General features: G+C 34.6%; 1 protein-coding gene across 1 annotated transcript in view; it reads left to right on the top strand.

Moving 5' to 3' along the window:
- The first annotated feature begins 411 nt into the window (after nt 1-411).
- The window catches only part of ABCB5 (ATP binding cassette subfamily B member 5), a 115,664-nt gene continuing 90,979 nt past the window's right edge, over nt 412-25,096 (top strand). The window contains exons 1-10 of the mRNA XM_045865130.2: nt 412-464; nt 3,409-3,463; nt 5,301-5,451; nt 10,931-10,985; nt 18,646-18,837; nt 18,923-19,094; nt 21,266-21,390; nt 21,471-21,648; nt 23,163-23,276; nt 23,588-23,698. Of these exons, the coding sequence (XP_045721086.1) occupies nt 412-464; nt 3,409-3,463; nt 5,301-5,451; nt 10,931-10,985; nt 18,646-18,837; nt 18,923-19,094; nt 21,266-21,390; nt 21,471-21,648; nt 23,163-23,276; nt 23,588-23,698 (1,206 nt within the window). The remainder of the gene's footprint in view (nt 465-3,408; nt 3,464-5,300; nt 5,452-10,930; nt 10,986-18,645; nt 18,838-18,922; nt 19,095-21,265; nt 21,391-21,470; nt 21,649-23,162; nt 23,277-23,587; nt 23,699-25,096) is intronic.

Below are 25,096 nucleotides of genomic sequence, written 5' to 3'. Positions count from 1 at the left end.
AGGGGGTAATGGAAGAGGGAGAAGCAGGCTTCCCGCCGAGCAGGGAACCTGATGCGGGGCTCGATCCCAGGACCCTGGGATCATGACCTGAGCCGAAGGCAGACGCTTAACGACTGAGCCACCCAGGCGCCCCGCATTTCTAGAATTTTTATTAGCTCCAAATCTAAGCCCAGAATGAAGCAACAAAATTATTTATTCATTATTCAATGATAACATCTGAAAAAAAAATGAGCTTCCTAACCAGAAACTTCATGTGGGGTGCAGAGTATAAAGACAAGATGGAACTCAGTGGCATACTTTTTCAGAAGCTCTTAGGGAATGTAAAGAATGCTTTATATCAACTAAATGATGACATTTTACACAGTCATAATATATTTCTTAATATTTCAGAAGAATTGAATTGTAAATATGATGGCAAATTCTGAAAGAGATGAAGAGATGCAAGAAAATTATCAGAGAAATGGGTAAGCTTTGCCTAAGTTCCACAAAAAATGGTTTGCAACTTCAAATATACCTATCCTTTTCAAAGCTGTAACAAAAATGTTTATCATTTTTTTCCAAAAATAACAGTGCTATTTGCATTTTTATGGACCTCCTCTTAATCACTGTTACAACTGGCTTAATAGTAACTTTAGAAAGTGTAATAACTAGGATTTATTGATTTAGTACTTTTAGTTCTTCAGATCTCTCTTCTGAATTTCTTGTACCTTACCAATATAAGGGGAGAAATACCTGAATATTTTCAATTCAATTCTCTATGGAAACTTAATCCATGTGGTACAGTTAATGAAAGAAAATACTGGATTCTGATTATTTTTTCACTAAATGCATATCTGTGTGTATATGTATGTGTGTGTGTTAAAAATTTTTCTATACCTATAATCCATTAATTTATAAATTTAAAATTGAAATGGCTTAAAGTCTATTTTAGTTTCACTTTTACCATAATAATTGTGTTATATGTAGATATATAAACTGTAAAATTCAAGAGACCCCTTTTGATCGCCTGTTTCATTAATACAGGGCTGCAAATAGCCAGAAAGGGAGTTCCCACTGTATCTGCCCATGTACTCGTCTCTACTCTCAACTTTGATAGAAGAGAGACTTTCAAAAGACTATGTGAACCCTCCTTCAAAGGCTTTTCATGAAGGTCAATGGGTGACAGAAATGTTTCTCTGAAACAAAATTTATCAAAAGAGAGCATACTGAGTCTTACTTTTTAAAATCAGCATTTGAGGGACACATGGCTGGCTCAGTCAGAAGAGCATGTGACTCTTGATCTCAGGGGTCATGAGTTCAAGTGCCACAACAGGTGTAGAGGTTACTTAAATAATAAAATAAAAAACTTTAAAATCAGCATTTGGGATAATGTAAGGGCTATACAATCTTAAAGCACTTGTTGTCATCTATGGAACATCTCAGAGCATATTGGCCCAGTACTTAAGTAATTAACCTCAGAGGGAATAAAATTAAGTGACTTGTTATTTATCAAACCTGACAGAACAATATGTTATAACAATATGTTATAAAGCTGGAGAGAAGAGTCAGAAGTTCATCTTTCTGTGATGTCTTTTTTAGAAAACTTAATCTGATGACCTCCAGTCATTATATGTGTGTGTGTGTGTATTGTGTGTGTGTGTGTATATATATACATGTATATATATATATATATATACACACACACACACACACAGGAATATTACTCAGCCATCAAAAGGATGAAATCTTGCCATTTGCAATGACGTGGATGGAACTAGAGGGTATTATGCCAAGTGAAGTAAGTCAGTCAGAGAAAGACAAAAACATCTGATTTCACTCATGTGGAATTTAAGAACCAAAACAGATGAACATAGGGGAAGGGAAGGAAAAATAAAATAAGACAAAAACAGAGAGGGAGACAACCCATAGATACTCTTAACTATAGGAAACAAACAGGGTTGCTGGAGGGGAGGTGGGGGGGTAACTATGTGATGGGCATTAAGGGAGGACCCTTGATGCAATGAGCACTGGGTGTTATATACAACTGATGAATCACTGAATTCTATTCTTGAAACTAATAATACACTATATGTTAACTAAATTGAATTTAAATAAATTTTTTTAAAAAAATGTATACCCATAAGATATAAGGATAACAAAATACAAACAAAAAAGAATCTTTTGTGTGTGTGTGTGTGTGTGTGTGTATTTAATTGACAGATTTCCCTGAAATCAATGAATACAATTTACAGTTTTCATCTGGACTTTCTTGAAATGTTAGCTAAGAAATGAAATTTTCAGTGGGGGACAAAATTCACAGTATACTTAATGTATACTTCCTAGGACTTCTTTCATTTAAAGCTTACAGTTGCTCTTGAGCAATTTGTTAGAAAAGCTTAAAAATTCTAATCCACCACCTTATACCCATTAAGGTGGATGCTATTAAAATAAAATAGAAAATAGCAAGTGGTCGTGAGGATGTAGAGAAACCATGTGTATGGTTGATAGGAATGTGACATGGTGCAGCTACTATGGAAAACAGTATGATGGTTCCTCAAAAAATTAAAAATGAATTTATCAAGGCTGTCAGTGTCATTAGAAAATCACATGTGATCTGACAATTCCACTCTTGGTTATATACCCAAAGTAATTGAAAGCAGGGACTTGAAAAGATATTTGTATACCCATATTAATAGCAGCATTATTCACAGTAGCCAAAAAGTGGAAACACTCTGAAGTGTTCATTGACTGATGAATGGATGGATGGATGAACAAAACGTGGTATACACATACAGTGGAATAATAATCAGCCTTAAAAAGGAGAAAACGTCTGACATGCCCTGCAACAGAGCTGAACATTGAAGATCCTATGCTAAGGGAAACATACCCAACAGAAAAGAACAAAATACTATATGGTTCCACTTACATGAGGCACCTAAGGTAGGCAGATTCACAGGGATAGAAAAATAGAACGATAGTTGCCTGAAGCTGAAGGCAAGAGAGAAGGAGGATTACTGTTTAATGGGTACAGAGCCAGTTTTTCAAGATGAAAAGTTCTGTGGATGGATGGTGGTGATGGTAGCACAATATAAATGTACTTAATACTAATGAATTATACACTTAAAATTAGTTAAGATGGTGAATTCTATGTTATATGTATTTTACCACAATTGAAAAAATTCTACTTCAGAGGCATGCCTTCATTTGTTAGTCTAACTAATGTAGAGACAGCCAGTTTCAACTTACTTTCCCATTGATTATAATAAAAGTCTTTGTACTGTGTATCAGTAAGTGTGTTTTTAAAATTTCAGTGTTGATGCAGATTTGCTATCAAGAGTAAAATTTGGTATTTCAGAACAATTTTAACTGGAAAATTTTGCAAATTATGTTCATATTGTAACCTTTCCATCTTCAACATTTATTTTCCAGAAAACCACAAGAACTACCCAAAGTAGGAAAACAAGTTGTTGGACCTATTGAGATAGTAAGTGAAATCAGTTAGAAAGTATGTGTATCCAAAAATTTTAGGGAATTGTCAGTAGTGCATAAAATGATTGATAGTTTACATCTATTGGGGGGTAAAGGGAAATTTAAAAATTAATCAAAATATTATCTCCAGGGGCGCTTGGGTGGCTCAGTCGTTAAGCATCTGCCTTCGGCTCAGGTCATAATCCCAGGATCCTGGGATCGAGCCCCACATCGGGCTCCCTGCTCCACGGGAAGCCTGCTTCTCCCTCTCCCACTTCCCCTGCTTGTGTTCCTGCTCTGGCTATGTCTCTCTCTCTCAAATAAATAAAATCTTAAAAAAAAAAAAAAATATATATATATATATATATATATATATATATATTATCTCCAATAAGAAAAAATATAATCAACCCAACATTCCCATAATAGGGATAAGAAAAGAAACACAGTATTTATACAATGATCCCAATTTTGCAAAAAACAAAAAAAAGTGTATATGTGTATGTGATGCATAAATGTTATCAGAGGCTATTTCTAAGTGGTGAAAAATTGTGAGTGACTTTTACTATTTTATGCTTATATTTCAGTATTTTCTAATGAGAATACATTGATGTAAGTTGCTTTGTTATTTTTAAAGTGTATAAATTCTTTTGAAATAAAAAAAATAATTATCTAAATATTTTGTAAAACCTATACATAAAAAAGTATATGAGCACATTTCTTTAGGATTATGTTCAAGGAACATTTTCAGGAATGTGTTTCCAAAACAACTCCTCTACCTACTCTAATCTCTGTGTCAGCCTGGCTGTCAGTGTCATTAGAAATTCACATGGAACAGTAACTGCTTTTTCAGAAGTCAAATTTTAAAAAACATGGGACGTAGCAGAACATGACAAACTTTATCAAGGAGATAACACACTATTCTGGGGGAAGGTGGTGGAGAATCAGATACCCTCTTATCATCTGTAGTATCAAGTACAACACTCTGGTAGTTACTCCATAAATATTTATGAGCAATCACATGAATAAGTGAAAAATTTTTTTTCAGTCTCCACTCATAAAATATGTACTAAGTTCCTCTTGCTGTTATACAAATCTAATTTCATTTCAGTACCATTATACATTTTGTCTTGACTTCTCAGTAAGATAAATAATCCACATTTTCGAGTTTTGTTCATGTTTTTGTTTTGGAATAGCATTGTTGGGATCTGCTATAGAATAGAATATAAAGCAATCAGTATTTGGCTTTCAGTTCTTTCTTTCTTATTCTCAACAGCCTTACAAATTATTATAGACCCCTATTTAAAGAATAGATGTTGTCCTGGGTAGAAAAAAATCCAAAGAATTTAAAATAATATAAAAAATATAATTTATTACATTGATGAACTAATTTTTACCACATGGTTACTGTTCACTGCACTTAGTTGTATCATTGCTATGATGCTGATAAGCCTAAGGAATTGAGAGTTTGAAGTTCAGCTGTCCATAAGTCAAGATACTGTCAATGCAATGTTTTAAAATATATTAATTTATTCCAGAATCAACCAAATGGAAGGAAGATTCTGATTCATACACACATCTGATCTGACCTGTGTCACAGATGTTGTCACAGATGTATAATTTGTACTGATTTTGCTACTTTATATTTTTCAACACTTCTTCAAAATACATTGTAAATCTTTAAGATCAGGGATTTTTTTTTTTACTTTATTTACAAATACTTTTCCATGATTTTATACGTTTATTTAGTTTCTTAATTTATAAAATAACATTTACTTAATGGCAAAAACTGTAGGTTCATTTTGGTTTTGTTTTTTGTAGCTATAATGCCACCATGTTTTTTTTTCCCTCAGTTCCGCTTTGCTGATGGACTGGACATCACACTCATGATCTTGGGATTACTGGCGTCACTAGTAAATGGAGCCTGTCTTCCTCTAATGTCACTGATTTTAGGAGAAATGAGTGATGACCTTATTGGTGGATGTCTAGGCAAAACCAATACAAGTGAGTTCAGTATTTACTTCTCTATTTCTGGGGACGCAAAAGCATTAAATAAAACAGCTCATAATACAGATTTTTGTATTATCACACAGTCTCTACATAATATGTATATAAATCATTTATTCTTCTATATATCCAGGGACTAAAGAACCAAAATGTGTATTAGCATTTGTCAAAGAAACAGAATCAATAAGATGTGAGTGTGTGTGTGTGTGTGTAAATATAGAGATAGAGACAGAGAGAAAGAAATTTATCTTAAGGAATTGGTTCATGCCATTATGGAAGCTGACATGTCCAAAATCTGCAGGGTGGACCAGCAGGCTAGAGACTCAGGAGTGAACTGCTCATGGTATATAAAAATCATCTGAGACTGAGTGTACCTCAACTTCTCTCTCTAGGAAATTAAATAATTTTCATCAGAAGTGGTGATTATATCATGATTTAACCAAAGGCTTGGGCCATTCCAGGGCCCTAATCTATAGTTCACCCTTTAAAAAGGAGAGGCCAAGAATGACAAAATCTCTCAGCTGCTTAGAGTTTCATTAATAGTATATGGACATGCATGGCATTGTAGAACATAATGCAGCAGGGAAGCCAAAATGAACATGAATAAAATTATGGTAAAAATCCTGAAAAAAGATAGGAGGGAAATCTAATGGGTGTGGGGGAAAAAGGGGGTTCTGTCTTCCCATAATTATAGATGTGCTTCATATATCATTACCTTTTTAATATCCTATTTCAGGGTCATGTCCTTAAAGGTAACATTCTTTTTTTTTTTTTTTTTAAGATTTTATTTATTTATTTATTTATTTGAGAGAGAGAGAGAGAAACAACAGCATGAGAGGGGATAGGGTCAGAGGGAGAAGCAGGCTCCCCGCCGAGCCGGGAGCCCGATGCGGGACTCGATCCCAGGACTCCGGGATCATGACCTGAGCTGAAGGCAGTCGCTTAACCAACTGAGCCACCCAGGCGCCCAAAGGTAACATTCTTTAGGTGTAAATCCAGCAATTCTATGCACTGACATACTGAGTATCCATAGTCTTTTTTATATGATGGATATTATAAATATTAGTAATTCCCTGATTTTATATGTTTTTCTACAAATTACACAGTAGAAAGCATCCTTATAACTATTTATTATATCAGAGATAAATGTGTCATTAAAACCTGGACTGTCTTGGGATGGTCCACTCTCACCACTGTTGTTCAACATAGTACTGGAAGTCCTAGCCCCAGCAATCAGACAACAAAAAAAATAAAAATCATCCAAATCAGCAAAGAAGTCAAACTTTCACTCTTCGCAGATGACATGATACTCTATGTAGAAAACCTGAAAGACTCCACCAAAAAATTTCTAGAACTGATAAAGGAATTCAGCAAAATCACAGGATATAAAATCAATGCACGAAGTCTGTTGCATTTCTATACACTAACAATGAAGCAGCAGAAAGAAATCAAGGAATCAATCCCGTTTACAATTGCACCAAAAACCATAAGATACCTAGGAATAAACCTAACCAAAGAGGTAAAAGATCTGTACTCTAAAAGCTATAGAACATTTATGAAAGAAATTGAGAAAGACACAAATGGAAAAATATTCCATGCTCATGGATTGGAGGAACAAATATTATTCAAACGTCTATGCTACCCGAAGTAATTTACACATTCAGTGCAATCCCTATCAAAATACCACCAGCATTTTTCACAAACCTGGAACAAACAATCCTAAAATCTGTATGGAACCAGAAAAGACCCCAAATAGCCAGAGGAATGTTAAAAAAAGAAAACCAAACCTGGAGGCATCACATTTGCAGACTTCAAGCTATATTACAAAGCTGTTAATCATCAAGACAGTATGGCACTGGCACAAAAACAGATGCATAGATCAGTGCAACAGAATAGAGAACCTAGAAATGGACCCTCAACTCTGTGGTCAACTAATCTTCAACAAAGCAGGAAAGAATGTCCAATGGAAAAAAGACAGTCTCTCCAACAAATGGTGTTGGGAAAATTGGACAGCCACATGCAGGAGAATGAAACTGGACCACTTTCTTACATCATACATGAAAATAAACTCAAAATGGATGAAAGACCTAAATGTGAGACTGGAATCCATCAAAATCCTAGAGGAGAATACAGGCAGCAACCACTTTGACCTCAGCCGCAGCAACTTCTTGCTAGACATGTCTCCAGAAGCAAGGAAAACAAAAGCAAAAATGAACTATTGGGACTTCATCAAGATAAAAAGCTTTTGCACAGCAAAGGAAACAATCAACAAAACTAAAAAGCAACCTACAGAATGGGAGAGGATACTCAAAAGTGACATACATATCTGATAAAGGGCTGGTATCTAAAATCTATAAAGAACTTATCAAACTCAACACCCAAAAAAACCAAAAAATCCAGTCAAGAAATGGGCAGAAGACATGAATAGACATTTCTCCAAAGACATGCAGATGGCCAACAGACACATGAAAAGATGCTCAACATCACTCAGCATCAGGGAAATACAAGTCAAAACCATAATGAGATACCACCTCACACCGGTCAGAACAGCTAAAACGAACAACTCAGGAAACAGATGTTGGCGAGAATGGGGAGGAAATTGGAGCCCTCTTACACTGTTGGTGGGAATGCAAGCTGGGGCAGCCACTGTGGAAAACAGTATGGAGGTTCCTCAAAAAGTTAAAAATAGAGCTACCCTATAGCCCAGCAATTGCACTACTAGGTATTTATCTAAAGGATACAAAAGTGCTGATTTGAAGGGGTACATGCACCCCAGTGTTTATAGCAGTAATGACCACAATAGCCAAACTATGGAAAGAGCCCAGATGTCCGGCAACAGATGAATGGATAAAGAGGTGGCATACACACACACACACACACACACACACACACACACACACACTGGAATATTACTCAGCCATCAAAAAAGAATGGAATCTTGCCATTTGCAATGATATGGATGGAACTAGAGGGTATTATGCCAAGTGAAATAAGTCAGTCAGAGAAAGACAAATAACATCTGATTTCACTCATGTGGAATTTAAGAACCAAAACAGATGAACATAGGGGAAGGGAAGGAAAAATAAAATAAGACAAAAACAGAGAGGGAGACAACCCATAGAGACTCTTAACTATAGAAACTGAGGGTTGCTGGAGGGGAGGTGGGTGGGGGATGGGATAACTGGGTGATGGACATTAAGGGAGGGCCCTTGATATAATGAGCACTGGGTGTTAAATGCAACTGATGAATCTCTAAATTCTACCCCTGAAAATAATAATATACTATATGTTAAATTGAATTTAATAAATTTTTTTTGAAAAACTGGACTTTTAGACATAAGCCTAGCTTTTTATACTGTACCCCCTCTGTGTCCTATTTAACTTTAAATACTAATTTATATCCTCTTGTTTTCCACCTGAAAGCTAATCTTTCAAGTGTCCTACTAGTCTTGTTTGAGCAGAATAAAACCATCGCTTCCACCTCTAGATCCTTTCATGTGATGATCTCCTGTCTACAGTTATTAATTTTTAATATTTTAATGATAGTAAATTAAGGATGCTATTCTGTTTATTAAACAAATGGAGCCACCAATTCACTGAGTAAATATTTATTGACTGCCAACTGTCCCTCTCCAAATTAATGAGTGAATGAAGGAGGGGAAAGAAACCCTAGCAACCTAAATCAATAGGCTTGGGAGTATTCCTTTTGTTAGAGCTACTCTATAATTGATTCTCTTACCAGCTTTAGATAGGATGGGCAGTACATAGCAACTGATACTGCTTTGAATTTTAATTTTTGATTTTGTTTAAGGCTTCTCCAGGTTTTTTGAATTTCATTATGTAGTCTGTCAAATGCAGTGAACATGTAAAGAGGTTTGTTAAAGGTTTCAATAAATACATTGATATTATTAGTATATCATGACATATTATTAAAGAGAAGTGAGGACATTAAATAATATACCTTCGTCTTAGCATTGATTTTCTGGAGGAATGTAGAGGAGGGTTATTTGCTCCTACAAATGAAAATATGAATAATAGCTCACTGATGGCCCATTTTTGTGCCAGCACTGAACTTTTGCACATACTACCTCTGTTAATATAATCTCCAAAATGAGAATATGCCATTTTTATGTGATTTTTAGGTCTCATTTTTAGAAACAATGTTTATTCTCTTTATTAGTTTAGTTGATCTCATTAAAACTTTCCACTAGAGTTTAGTACTTCTGTGTTAATTCTAATATATGGAATAAACTGCTTTAAAATTTTTTCCTACCATAATTCCATAAATGGAATAAGGGAAAAATTATTGTTTGCATATAAATAAAGATCATAGACGTTATCATATGTGATGTTGTGGTTATCTAAAAGAATAGACAAGATGTCTGGAATTCATTTCAAATGTTTATTATAGAGGTTTTGGAGTACCTGGGTAGTTCAGTCAGTTAAGCACCCAACTCTTGATTTCGGCTCAGGTCATGATCTCAGGGTTGTGAGATCAAGCCTCGTATCAGGCTCTACACTGAGCATGGAGTCTGCTTGAGATTCTCTCTCTCACTCTGCTCATTCTCACGTTCTCTGTCTAAAATAAATATATAAAAAATCTAGGAGGGCGCCTGGGTGGCTCAGTTGGTTGAGCGACTGCCTTCAGCTCAGGTCATGATCCTGGAGTCCCGGGATCGAGCCCCGCGTCGGGCTCCCGGCTCAGCGGGGAGCCTGTTTCTCCCTCTGACCCTCCTCCCTCTCATGCTCTCTCTCTCTCATTCTCTCTCGCAAATAAATAAAATCTTAAAAAAAAAAAAATCTAGGAAAAAAGCTAATTATAGAGGTTTAAGAAAGAAGATTATGATAGTGGATATTGACCACTGTTTTGTGCTGTTTGTGAAATCACGACCTTGATATAATAATTAATGTGTGGTATATTTTTTACTAGAAGATATATAGAAAAGTTTACATATAAAACTTATAAACCAAAGATTATTTTAAATACTGTTTAATTATGTTGCTGTCCTTGTTATACCCAACATATTTCAATGAGCTTCACTTAAATTTTTGCTATGACTGTTACTTCTAAAACTGTCACATGTGTTCTTGCTTTTCTTGGACTTTCTAAATTATTTCCTGGGGTACCTCAAACTGAATTCTAAATGCATAATCTCATCAGGAAAGGTGAGTTCTATTACTATTACTTACACAACTGTTATCTGAAATCAGAGCTGTCCTAATGAATTTTTTCCAGGTATGAGCTACATGGTTAATATTTCCTTATAATTTTTCACATTGCAGGAGTTCTTTTTGAGACCAGAGATAACGATTTCAAATTTTAGTTTAAAGAATAGAAAGTTAATATTATTATAAATCTAAGATATTAAGTCCATTTTCTTGAGAATGCATTATATTTGGTTTGGAGGGCTATGTATGAAACAGTGTGGCCAATTATAAATTAATTGTTTTCATAATTTAAAACACTGTTTTACAGCAAATTACCAGAATTGTACTCAGTCTCAAGAGAAACTGAATGAAGATATGATTAAGTAAGTACAAATAAAATGTTAATATCATGTTTATTGCATATTGCGTTATTCAGTACTTACAAGGAGAAAACTGAGGTTTGATCATTATTAATATCACATATAAGTGATTAAAGCAAATGAGACCTTTCCTTTCATTAGATATATAAAATATAACTATACATAATTTTTTCTTTGATTTGAAAGGTAATGTAGGTTCATATGCTTTAAGTTGTATTTGACAGAATTTTCATCAATAGAAAATTCATTTTGGGATTTGCATTTTTAGGCCAATTTTGCCTTCTAGAACTGAAGGTACATATCCTAAAGGCTAAAGGATTTGTTTTTCCTTATTTTCAAATTATTTTCCTTACAAGCCTTATAGAAAAATGCTACTTCTATAAACTTTAAAAACCAAAAAGTCATGTGCAGCAAATAGTAAAAATAATAATATAATTTTAAAAATTAAAACATAAAGTTTTATTGACTAATTTTGAAGACTAATTTTCAGACTATTATGGTAATGTTGTATTCAAACTAAAAATTGTAAAATCTGAAGTAAATAATTTATAAGGACATTCAGTTTTTGTAGTTTATGTATGAAACAGTATCGTTTCCTTTGTCATGTGTTAAGTTTGTTAGATGCTGCTTTACTGAGTATATTCACTGGACTTCCCGTAGCGTCTCACTAAAATTGTGAGAGCTTTTGCTACAGACCTAAGTAATCCCTCATTTTTCTCCCAAAAGTGAAGCCTGCATGTTGCACAACCCAAGGGACACCGATCACATTGCTCTCTGGGCCATAATTCTTGACCTGCACTGTCCAGTATGTTAGCCACAGCTACATATGGTTACTTAAATTTGAATTAATTAAAACTGAATAAAACCTAAGTATTTAGTTCCTCATTCTCAGTCACATTTCAAGTGTTCAGTAGCCACATTTGGCTGGTGCCACCTTGTATATCACAGATACGGAACATTTGCTTCGTCACAGAAAATTTTATTGTACAGTACTATTCTTTGCAATGTAAATGGCGTCCTCTCCAGTTGTACTTTGCTGCAGCCTCAACTTTCTTTGAGAGACAGTTCTGGTTTTTAGCAACTTTTACATAAAATTTCCTTATATTGGTTCTTTTGAAAATTCCTGATTGAAATCCAGTGTATTGCCTTCTACTAAATTCTGTTCCTACAATGTCATACTGGGGTTCTGGTATATAATCATGAAGTTTGAGTTTCTTACAAAGAAGTTTGGAACTTTTAAAAATAGGAGCATCCATTTAAAGAACAGCTTTTAAAAAGAGAGAATAAAATGAAAAGATATGTCTGTATACAATTATTAGAAGGTTACAAAATTTACCAAAAAATTCTTAACATTTATACTGTAGTATTTATTATGCTATTGTTTCTCAAACTGGTGTTCTGTTTTGGAATATTTGGGATACGTGAAGACAAAAAGATTCCGTGGTCAAACTGGTTTTCCTCCTCTTGGGTACATACAGGACAGATAAGTATAGTAAAACTCCATATACTCCCAAGTTATTAAAACCTATTTGACTATAAGACCCAATTTTCCCCCCACACACCTGGTAACATCCTGTGAAACTAATGTTTTGATGAACACATTTCTGGGAATCATTGCTTTATATCTTCTTTTTTGATGAGGATAAAGTAATACCTGTTTCAGCTATAATCATCAGGAAACAAAGAATTTTATTCCACCTACGTTATTTTCCAAAGACAATGACTCATAGCTTTATGTAAGTTTAACATTTTAATGTTCAACCTGTATCCTTGTTTTATTTACCAAATATTCTGAAAATAATTGAATATTTTCTTATTGAATCCAAATCATAAGACCAAATAGTCCCAAGATTATTGCTGTAAATATGATGCCTCCTCTTCCCTCAAGAGTTAATTGATTAATTCCATATGAACTTCTAAGCAACTTGTTCCCTCCCTTTTGCTGCTTCTGATATATCTTTCATAATCTACTTGAAAATGAAGGGGTGAACTATATCCATGGTTGTGTTAGATTTAGCTCAATTGCATTTAATGTAAAATCCTTTGTAATAGTTCTTTAACCATGATAGAAATTATTTCTCTCACATATAAATATCTGAAAGTAAGTAGTCTAAGTATGAAATATGGCTCAAAAGCCGTTAGGGGCTGGGCGCCCTCTGTTTTTGTACTAGTCCTATGACCACATCCATTTTAGCTGGGCGTATTGCCACTTCAAATACAATGGAGGTTCTCTTATTTAGGAAGAAGATAAAATCGGATATTGGCTGATAGCAATTAGTGGCATCAAGTAGTGGCCTAGAATAATTCCCAGATTGTGTACAATGGGACTGTTAATAGGTGATACATTGTAAAAGGAGGTGGATGTTCATAGTTAATTGGTCTGAGACAGTTGAGTTGAACAAAAGAGTTGAACAAAATTAAACAATTTCTCTACTTTTTGATTTTTTGGTATGTTCATGTATATTATCAGTTTCCAAGGAGGAATGATGCTAGGTATACAGGGTTTCCCAAATCTACTTGAGAACCTTTTTTCCTCAGAAATATTGCTAAAGTTATTCAGATTTTAAGTTCAGGATTCAGATCACGGATTCAGGATTCAGATCTTGGGCTCTGCCACTTTTTAACTATACAAGCTGTTAAGTAACTTCTGTAAGCTTTGGTTTCTTCATCTGTAAAATGAGATGTTAATACTTCCTGAAGATTCAATGATACTCAGATATGTCAAGGGCCTGACATAATATTTAACACAAAATAAATGCTCAATAAATGAAGCCATAAAATCAACCTTAATTTGCATGCAGTTTTGAATGAGAAGACTTAGACTATGAAGGTAGTTTCATTTCCTGATACAAACAAAATAAAATACCTGGGCTCTAGGATACTGGGGTTTCTTCTCCTGGGTCCCAGGTAGTTTGGAAGTCTGATCACTGGATAAATGAGGAGTTAATAAGTATAGTATCTTCCATTTGGAATAAATTGAATGTGTTGTTTTCTTTGTTTTTAAGGAATAGTCTCTTAAAAAGTGTAACAAGCCTTCTGTAAAAATTATTTTTTCTGTAAAAAATTTACTTTTTCTGATTAAATGCTTAATATTTTTATTGTACATAGTGTAAAAAGATAAAAATGCACAAAGAAAATTAAATCACTTATAATATCCTGCCACTAATAGATAATAAACATTAGTTTTGGTTTATATTATTACAACTTTTTTAAATGTATGAGTATGCATTTATAATTTTAGTATAATTGGAATTATACTGTTCATATGATTTTAACAGCTTTATTGAGGCATAATTTACTTATAAAACTCAACAGTTTTAACTGTACAATTCAATGATTTTTAGTAAACTGACAGAGTTGTGCAACCATCACCACAATCCTTTTTAGCGCACTTCCATTACTCTACAGAGATCCCTCCTTTGTAGTCAATCCCCATTCCCACACCCAGCCCCCAGGCAACCACTTATCTGTTTTCTATCTCTAAAAATTTCCATGGCCTGGACTTTGCATGTGTATGGAAACATATAATATGTAGGGTATCTGGCTTCTTTTATTTATTAGCATAATGTTTTTGAGTTTCATCCATGTTGTAACATGTGTCAGTAGTTTATTCCTTTTTATTGCTTAGTAGTAATCCATTGCAGGGGTACACCTGTAGTGTTGATCTGTTCACTAGTTGATGGATATTTGGATTGTTTCTGGGTTTTGGCTATTTAAAAATAATGCTTCTATGAATGTCAATATAGAAGTCTTTGTGTACACATATGTTTTTATTTCTCTTGGGTAGATACCTAGCAGTGGAATAGCTGGGTCATATGGTAAGTTATGTTTGTCTTTTTAAGAAACTGCCAAATTGTTTTCCACAGTGGCTACACCATTTTGCTTTTTCACCAATGTGTAAGTGTTCCAATTTCTCCATATCCTTGTCAACATTTGTTTATTGTCTGTCTTTTTTATTATAATCATAGTAGTGATTATAATGGAGTGGTATCATATTGTGACTTTAACTTGCATTTCTCCAGTGACTAATAATGAGCATTTTTTTCATTACTTTTTAGGCATTCATATATTTTCTTTGGTTAAATGTTCAAATGTTTTGCCTATTTTTTAATTGTGTCATTTGTCTTATTACAGAATTATGAGAATTATGAGAATTCTATTCTAGATACAAGTTCTTTGTCGTATGTGTGATTGGCAAATACTTTCTTCTAGTCTGTAGCTAGTCTTTTCATTTTATTAAAGGTTTCTTTTGAGGCACAATAGTTTTAAGTTTTGATGATGATGTACAGTTTACCAAGTTTTTCTTTTATGGAAATTGTACCTTTGGATGTAAGAATTCTTTGCCTAAACCAAGATCATGAATATTTTCTCCTACATTTTCTTCTGGGACTTTGAACATTTTAGCTTTTACACTTAGGTCTATGGTCCATTTTGAGTTTATTTTTGTGACTGTTATAAGATAAGGTTCTAACTTTTTTGTATATGGCTATATCCATTTGTCCTGGCACTATTCCTTGAAAAAATTATCTATTCTCCTTTCTCCTTTGCCTTGGCACCTTTGCTAAAATTCATTTGTCTGAATATAAGGATTAGTTTCTGTTCTCTCAGTGTTGCTGCATTTATTGATATATCTATTCTTATGCTAGTATTATACTGTCTTGATTAGTGCAGTTTTAGAAAATAAATAAATAAATAAAATAAATAAATAAATAAATAAATAAAATCAAGAATTATAAGTCCTCCAACTTTGTTCTTCATAAAAATTACCTTGGCTCTTCTGAGTTCTGTTCATTTCTATGTACGTTTTAGGATCATCTTGCCAATTTCTGCCAAAAAGTCTACTGAGATTTTTGATAGGGATTGTATTGAATCTATACATCAATTTGAGGATATTTTCATCTTAACAACATTGAGTCTTCCAATCCATGAACATGGATTACCTCTCTATTTATTTAGATCTTCTTTAATTTCTCCCAACAGTGTTTTGTAGTTCAGTGTTCAGATCTTGCATTTCTTCTTTTGATTTGCTTTTATAACCCATTTTCTTCTTACAATATTGTAAACATTAGGAAACAGTCAGCTCTTATTATTTGCAATAGTTTTATTTAAGTTGTCATGAATACTAAATTAGCAAATATTAAACCATTGTTACTAGGGTAAATACAGGGTTAGGTTCCTGTGAGCCTCTGGTCACAACATTTTCATCATTCAACACATATCCTCATTTTATGTGTATTTCCATTTAAAGACAACTTACTTAATATATATTGTTGATTCATTAACATTGAACTCATAGTCAATAGCACTGTAACTCATGCCCGAATGACACCTATCTAACACATACATTTTCTCCATAGGATACATCACAGCTTTCTTACACTTAGGAATACTAGACAGCACTTAAGTAGGCCGCCTAAGAGTCATTTTAAACAGTGGAATCATCAAAAATTAAACAAAAACACAGAAGTCAGGAAAAGGTGGCACTACATATACCACAAAAAGGACACTTATTTACGATGTGAGAGCTGAAACAAGAAGAAGGCAGAGTGTTGCCTTGTTCAACCTTAGCTGGGAACATCTTTGTTGGGCAACTCAGATTTTTTACACTCTGTACATGTCCATGAGTAACAATGAAAACATCTGAGTATTGATTTGGGAGTTAAAAATAGCTTTAATGAGCAAGCAGATTTGCCAACACCGAATCTGGGAATAATGGGGAGCAGTTGTATGTTCCTCTGTGTTTTCCTTGATACTTCACTTCCCTGGCTTTCTACCTACCATGTTGGCCACTCCTCAGCTTGCTTTTGCAGGCTCTTTCTCTTCATCCCAAACTCTACCATGTCTACCTGAGCTCATTCTTTAGTCCTCTATCTTTTTTATCTACTCTTAATTCTCTCTCTCTGTGAATAGTCTCAGTCAGTCCTTTGTTTTAATTACCACCTGTAAGCTGATGACTTTCAGATTTACATCTCTAGCCTAGACCCTGCTCCATCTATTTCAGACTCTCATTTTCAGCTTCTTACTTGATCCCCACTTTGATGTTTAATAGGCATCTTGGTCTTAATGTATCTAACTCAAAACAATCCCCTACAAATCTATTCCATTCCCAGTTGCCCACAGCTGTACATGGCATACCATTCACCCAGTTGCTCAAAACAAAATCTAAGGAGTTATCCTTAATTTCTCCCCTTCCTACATTCCTCACAGTCAGTACATCGGCAATTTCAGTTTGCTGTATTTCCAAAATATAATTAGAATCTGTCCATTTCTTTATACATCAGTTGCCACCATCTTCATCCAAGTCCCTAGCCTTCTCACACTGGCCATTGCAATAGCCTCCTAACTAAACTGCCTGCTTCCATTCATTCTCCATAGAGGAGCCAGAGTGATCTTTTTAAAAGTTGAACTGATAAGGCCATCCAGTGCTTAGATTTTCCAATGGTCTACATTTTTTCTTAAAGCCTGTGCAATGCACCATGGCTGCCCTACAATATTTGCTAAATTCTCTGACCTAATCATTTCATACCACTTTGGAGTTCTTTTGTTCCTGGAACATGCTAAGCTTTTTCCTGCCTCAGACCTTATTATTTTTCTCTCTCCCTAGAATACACTTTTCTTGCTTTTTATGGGCTGGTTCCATTTTACCCTTTGGAACCCAGTTCTAATATTACTTCCTCAAAAAAGTTTTTCTTAACCACTCTTTCTGCACTAGCTCTCCCAACCCACCTTTACTCACTGGTTATTCTGTGACTTATCACCCTGTTTACTTCCCTCATAGAACAACCTGAAATTCTTTTTCTATGTGTATTGTTTGTTTCCTCCCACCAGAAAGAAAACTCTTCATGAATAAGGAGGGCCTTATTATCTTGCTCATGACTGTATCTCTAAAACCCCACTCATAGTTGGTACCCAGTACATTTCTTAAATGATTCCATTTATCTGGTCTCTTGTTAGATTGTTTTCAGCTTTTCTTTATTGTTGTTAACTACCATGACCATCCAGCTAGATTAATCTTTTTACATGTTTCCTTAGGGCAAATTCCTGAAGTTAAATTTTGTATTTAATAATCTATATATTTTTTAAATATTTTGTACAGGGGTGCTTGGGTGGCTCAGTCATTAAGCATTTGCCTTTGGGTCAGGTTATGATCCCAGGGTCCTGGGATCGAGGCCCACATCAGGCTCCCTGCTCAGCGGGAGGCCTGCTTCTCCCTCTCCCACTCCCCCTGCTTGTGTTCCCTCTTTCGCTGTGTCTCTCCCTGTCAAATAAATAAATAAAATCTTTAAAAAATAAAAAATAAAATACTTTTTACAGCGCTTTTGACTGCTATCATTTCTTCATCCACCTGTTCCATGTACAGCTATCTTAATTACTTCAATGTAACTTTTCAAGTAAAAGTTAAAAATTATTGAAAGAAGATATAAATAGCAAATGTTTTAAAATAGTTTTTACTGGTAATGTAAGAGAGATATACTCTAGATTGGGAAACCTAGATTTTTATGTTCAATGTACTTTACTTCTCATGGAGGTTTATTTTTAGTTATTTTATAGGTTCTAGCACAAAATCTTTCAATCAAATATTATGATAGATTGCATTTTTTTTTATAACAAAGGGAAAAACTGCACTTGAGTCTCACTAACATTTCCAATAATCTTTTTTCAGGTTGACTCTGTATTATATTGGAATAGGAGTTACTGCCTTGGTTTTTGGCTACATGCAGATTTCCTTTTGGGTTATGACAGCAGCACGACAGACCAAAAGAATTCGAAAACAGTTTTTCCATTCAATTTTGGCGCAGGACATCAGATGGTTTGATGGTTGTGACATTGGTGAACTTAACACTCGCATGACTGAGTAAGAGGATGGATGTGTAGTATATCAACTTTGTTTTCATATATGCTATATCAGTGACTTAACTGCATTTTTTTACTTGTTTCAGTGACATCAACAAAATCAGTGATGGTATTGGAGAGAAGATTGCTCTGTTGTTTCAAAACATATCTACTTTTTCTATTGGCCTGACAATTGGTTTGGTCAAGGGCTGGAAACTCACCCTGGTGACTCTCTCCACATCACCTCTTATAATTGCTTCAGCAGCCATATTTTCTCGGGTAGGCAAGATGGCTAATGCAGTGTTGACTGGAAACGGGAGTGTGAACTAAGTGTTTTACTAAGTTTGTCAAAAAAGGAATTTCTATTCATATCCTGTGTCTAAAAATGGAAAGGGATATTAAACATCACCAATACTTTTGATTTTATTCACTATTAATCACTTTTTTGTCTTCAAGTTATTTGGCCACAAAGAGGTTAATTTTAATATCTTACTAACATTAAAAAAATTCCTCTTCATTTAGTAGCCTAGTGCAACTTCAAATGATAGCATGGATAGAGAAGAGCCTTATGTGTTCTAAATTTCCAGATAAATGTGTGCAATTCATTTCACTAGACCAGAATAAGAAAATCCTAAAACTGTAAACACTTTTTCATGTCAGCCATTTCAAGTTTATATTTTTTATAAGACTCTTGAATTACATTGCAAATGTCTTCTAATGTCTGCTTTTATGTACTTTAGAAATCTGTTTCAATTTTTTAAACAAATTATGTATTTTCATTTTAAATTATATTTCTAGCAATATTGTGAGTATACCACAAGATATTAATCTATTTATAATCTGGATTTGAAACCAATGCTCTTTGTTAAGTCCAAAAACAACCAATATATCCCTAATATCTCTCTCCAAATCAAATCTGGCAATTCTAGCAATGTATATACCCATCGCCCAGATTGGAAACACAGTGCACTCTTAGGGATGGAGGAGGTTTTTAATTTTGCAAAGCTAATTATTCTTTATGGAAATAAAAGCCATAAAATTCACTGAGTTTATTTGCTAACATTATACAAGTTCAACCAAAAGAGAATTTGCAGCAATGAAAATATTCTTTGGCTGAATAATTTCTTAACAGGCTTCAATGTTTACACAAGAAATCTTTATTTAATGAGACTTCTAGTATTGACCTTATAACCCTTGTAAAAACTTCATCCCCAGCATATTTGAAATGAGGACCTGCTCAATAGGAAGATTACCCACTATGTGTTACTGAGATCAGAACTTAAACTTAACTGCCCAGGAAAGTAAAGTGGATAAGAAGTTTAAAAGGAACAACAGTGGGAAATCTAAGTTCTGCTATTTTATTAACTGGTTGTAAAGAAGAAGCAAATAAAGGTCAAAGTTATCCAAATAACTAAAGAAGCCAGGGTGGGTGGTTTCTAGCTTACTTTCATTCATTTATTAAACATTTGCTATGTGCAAGGCTTTTTGCTAGGTGCTGCTTCCTCTCCAGTAATACATATGTGAATTCAGAAAATAATGAGTATTACTCAGTTTATGCTACCTCCTGACTTTAACAACTATCTAAGCATGTCTTACATAAAATCATCTCCAATTATGTGGAATATGTTTTGAAAATGAAATTTGTTATGTGAGTAGGCAATAAAGACTCACAGCTCAGAGGACAATTTCCCTCCTATTCCATTTCATTGAACCATTGTGCTAAACTAAATGAAATCCTTTACTATTAAAGGAGTAGAAAGTGAGATGTATAATAGAGAAAAAGGCATATTCTGATTTTAAAATTTTGAAAAATCAGGTAAACCTGCCTAATATCAACAAGCATGATATTCTGCTTCCTCTCTGTCTCTTAAATCTCACCTCTCACTGTTAGAGATATAGCATGTACTATGTAGTCTGCATTATGCAGTAATAGCTTCAGGGGTCACATTGCAGACCTATGCAGGATCATCTTCCTCTTGCTGCTTCTGTGACCCATAGCCTCTGGAAGACTTGCTTTTTACATAATAACAAATCAAGTCAAATTAGGCTTACCAGTTTCCAAAGTGCACCCAAAAAGGACTGTGTCCCTAACACCCATCTCCAAATCAAGTCTTTCCCAATTTTATTAATGTAAGTACCCATTTTCTGAGGTTTTAAAAATATAGGAAGGGAACAGTGACGTGCTACTTGTAGAAGGCAGAGTAGAGATTTAGATTGAAGATTACATCAGACTAAGCTCTTCCACTGCTGTGAGACTTTAAAAAGTCAGTTAATATCTCTGGCCATTGCTTTCCTCATTTGCAAACTGAGAAAGTTAGATCAAATGATCTTAAGTGCCTTTTCAATAATAATATTCTGCTATTCTAGATTCTACCTGAATTAAATTCTCTGCACGTTGTTACTGCCTCAGGGTCATTTTTTTGGTTAACTGTGGTCATGGTTTGTTACAGATAATCATCTCATTGACCACTAAGGAATTAAATGCCTATTCCAAAGCTGGGGCTGTGGCAGAAGAAGTCTTGTCTTCAATCCGAACAGTTGTAGCCTTTGGGGCCCAGGAAAAAGAAATTCAAAGGTCTGTTCCTTTAATTATGACAATATTTGCTTGGTTTTATTTTTCCCAAAGTCTGTTGCATTGCATTTTGTCTTTTTAAGGTATACACAGAATCTAAAATACGCAAAGGATATTGGCATAAGAAAGGCAATAGCTTCTAAACTCTCTCTTGGTGCAGTGTACTTTTTTATGAATGGAACCTACGGACTTGCTTTTTGGTATGGAACCTCCTTGATTCTTAGTGGAGAACCTGGTTATACCATCGGAACTGTTCTTGCTGTAAGTCTTGTTTGAAAGCAAAGGTAACTGGCCTATATAGTCTCTTCTTATCTAGAGTTTAGTAAAAATTTGTCTTTGAATGACGATGAATATCCAAAATGAATGTTTTTAACAAATACTTATTTCCATCAAATGATTTGTATATACCTTTAAATTATAGTTATGAATTGGCAGGATTTATTCATCCAGTGTGCTCAGCATCCATGGTGCTCTTTAAAAGCACCATGCTTTTAGAAGAATCATAAATGAATTCTCCACTGGGATATAGAGTTTTCTTAATCCAGCAATCAAAAAGGCCAGTCTCTAGTGAGACTTTTCCCTTTCAAACTTGCTGAGGTAAGATGGCACTCTACATTTACCTTGTTGAATGTCTTTCCTCTGGAAATATTCTGTAGATTAAACTCTCCTGCCCTTCCTTTGTCCTTTCAGCATAGTAATGTTAAAGTTAGACTATCTACAGCTCCGTCCAACATCACAATTTAGAGATTTTTTTTTGCAAAGATTTTATTTATTTATTTGAGAGAGAGAATGAGATAGAGAGCATGAGAGGGGGGAGGGTCAGAGGGAGAAGCAGACTCCCCGCCGAGCATGGAGCCCGATGTGGGACTCGACCCTGGGACTCCAGGATCATAACCTGAGCCGAAGGCAGTCGCTTAACCAACTGAGCCACCCAGGCGCCCTTATAGATTTTTTTTAAACTGTTAGGGGTTTTGCGTTAAATTTTAATTTATTCAGTTATCCTCCCAAGTTTCAACAATAAACAGTTCAGGATTAAGAACCAATTTGTCTTGCTGAACTGAATTGATCTGGTCTATATACTTCAGTTCTTATTTGGCCTTCCCATTTTATGTAGATTTCTTTTCTGTCAACTAAAGTTATCTTGGATTTGAGACTTTCATCATTAAAACTTTTATAAAAATGAAACTTGAGCATGAGGAATTTGGGGCACATCCTTACTTCTCAATTTATGTATGACTTTGGGCAAATGACTTGTTAAACCTTAGCTTCCTCATTTGTAATACAGGGGAAATGCACCTGGCTTATGGGGTTCTTTCCTTATTTCACTTGTTGCAAACATGTGTCTGTCTGAAAATGAAAGTTGTCCAATAATACACGAATTCAGAGAAGTTTGAACAGAAATAGTACAGTGTCTCTATGCTAGTGAAATCTATGACATCCTTTTCTGTAAAGTTTAAGGGATTGACCAGCAAGGAGGAAGTGCAACTCACCTCCTCATTCAACCAGTAAGCACTCCTCAGTAAGCATATTTTCCTACTCAGACTTCCCAGGTGATAAGACGTCTTCTTGAAGACGTCTGATTGAAAGTTGTTCCACATTAAAAAAAGCCATCATACTTGAATTAACTTTTGTTTCCTTTATGTTTAGACAGCAGCTTCCATTCCTTCCCACCTAACTTCTCAAATGTCTCTCTGATCTCAACCACGTATACACTTCATTCTGTTGTCTCTCTTACATAACTGAGGAGGGTAAATACTATTTTCTTGTTCCTATAGGTTTTTTTTAGTGTAATCCATAGTAGTTACTGCATTGGAACAGCAGCCCCTAACTTTGAAACCTTCACTATAGCCAGAGGAGCTGCCTTTAGTATTTTCCAGGTTATTGATAAGGTAAGACTTCAAACTGCTTTGAAAGAAAACTACCATTACTGCAAGAAAGAAACCAAAAAATTGACACACTTTCTTCACTAAAACAAAAAGATGGGCAAAATCCATGTTGGACAATTGGCTATGGAAAGAGATTGTTTTAACTCTTCTACAAGGACATTGTGTTTTATGGAAACCTTCATGTCTAACTCAATATACTTCTGAAACAGAAAAGAAAACATTGTGAAAGAAAACCATCTTTAAACTATTTTTAGGATGTAGAGTGTCAACTTAGTCCATTGAGGATTTTGTAACATTCTCTTTGTTTTTCCAAGAAACCTGCAATAGATAACTTCTCAAGGAAAGGATATAAACCAGAATGCATAGAAGGAACTGTGGAATTTAAAAATGTTTCTTTCAGTTATCCATCAAGACCATCTGTCAAGGTAGCTTAATTTAATTATAGAATTGTGCAGTTTTCTGATATTATACTGGCTAAGATCTCTTCTTAAGAGATTATTTTAGGATCATTTTGACCAAGATTTTGCTACTCTTCTTTGAGACTTCAGGAGAGAAAGAGAGAGAATAAAGAAAAAAAAAGACAGGAAGAAAGGGAGGGAGGGAGGGAAAGAGAAAGCGGGGATGAGGGGAGAGTAGGAGGGAAAGAAAGATCAGTAATGGACCAAAAACTCTGGAAGAGCTAGTTACATTTTGCAGCCTCTTTTCTACATTCAACTGACCAAAACATCTTCAATTCCCTGAAATTCCTTTACTCTGCATTTGGGAGCGTACCAAAATGTCTTGGATTGATGGCATTACCTATTGCTGGTCCCTGGGTATTATCCCACCCAGAGATAACTCATTTTAAGCTTCTAGCCTCTAACCTGGAGGAATTATGCACATGTTGTGCCTTTCCCTTCTCCCTTTCCTGCCCAGCATTTGTGTCTCAAGTACTTTCTTCCTCACTTTTAGATACATATACACACTCATGTGCGTGCGCAGGCACACGTGCAGCACAGAATTTTTCCACCCTCCATCATTTAGTCTTTGACACGTTCTTGTGAAAATATGTATCTGTCTTTTCTTTTTCTTTTTGTTTCATTTGTGTATATATCCAAAAAAAAAAGTAATTATAGCTAAAAATTGCAAAGAGTAATTACTAATAAAACACCTATTTCATAGAAAAAGGAGACCATGGGGTGCCTGGGTGACTCAGTCCTTTAAGTGTATGACTCTTGGTTTTGGCTCAGGTCATGATCTTAGGATTCTGAGATTGAGCCCCGTGTTGAGCTCCATGCTCAGCATGGAGTCTGCTTGTCCCTCTCCCTCTACTCCTCCCTCTGCTCGCTCATGCTCTCTCTCTCTCATAAATAAAACCCTTAAAAAAAAGAAAAAGGAGACTATGATTTTAAGTAAAATTGATAAAAATTACTGATGACATCAACCTTTAATACAGTTTAAAGTGCCCACATGCCCCCTGCATAATTTGCATCCAGAAAAGATCCATCTACTCCTATTTCCTTATTTTTCTCTAAGTCGTTGGTTGAAATTCTCTTTTCAAAGCTCTTTATTTTTTTAAGTTTTTGTTATTTAATCACATTACTGGAATAGTGTTGTCTTCTACCATTTTTCTTAACATAAACACAACATTTGCAACTACATTTAGGTTGGTTCTTGAACACTTAAGTACCAATTTGCCATTATATTGCATGGTAAAATGCTCTCTGGGTTTTAAACAACTATTTTTAAGTGAACTTTTGAAATATGGCCCTTTTATTAAGCCAGAGAATGAATAATTTTAAACAAAGAAAAAGTCTACCACTTTAAATAAACAAAACACAGAT

Source organism: Mirounga angustirostris, unplaced genomic scaffold (genome assembly GCF_029215605.1).
Source record: "Mirounga angustirostris isolate CCGP_5_RB_7025 unplaced genomic scaffold, mMirAng1.0.hap1 SCAF_12, whole genome shotgun sequence".
In the NCBI taxonomy this organism is placed as follows: Eukaryota; Metazoa; Chordata; class Mammalia; order Carnivora; family Phocidae; genus Mirounga; species Mirounga angustirostris.
This window is presented reverse-complemented; position numbering and strand designations above follow the sequence as displayed.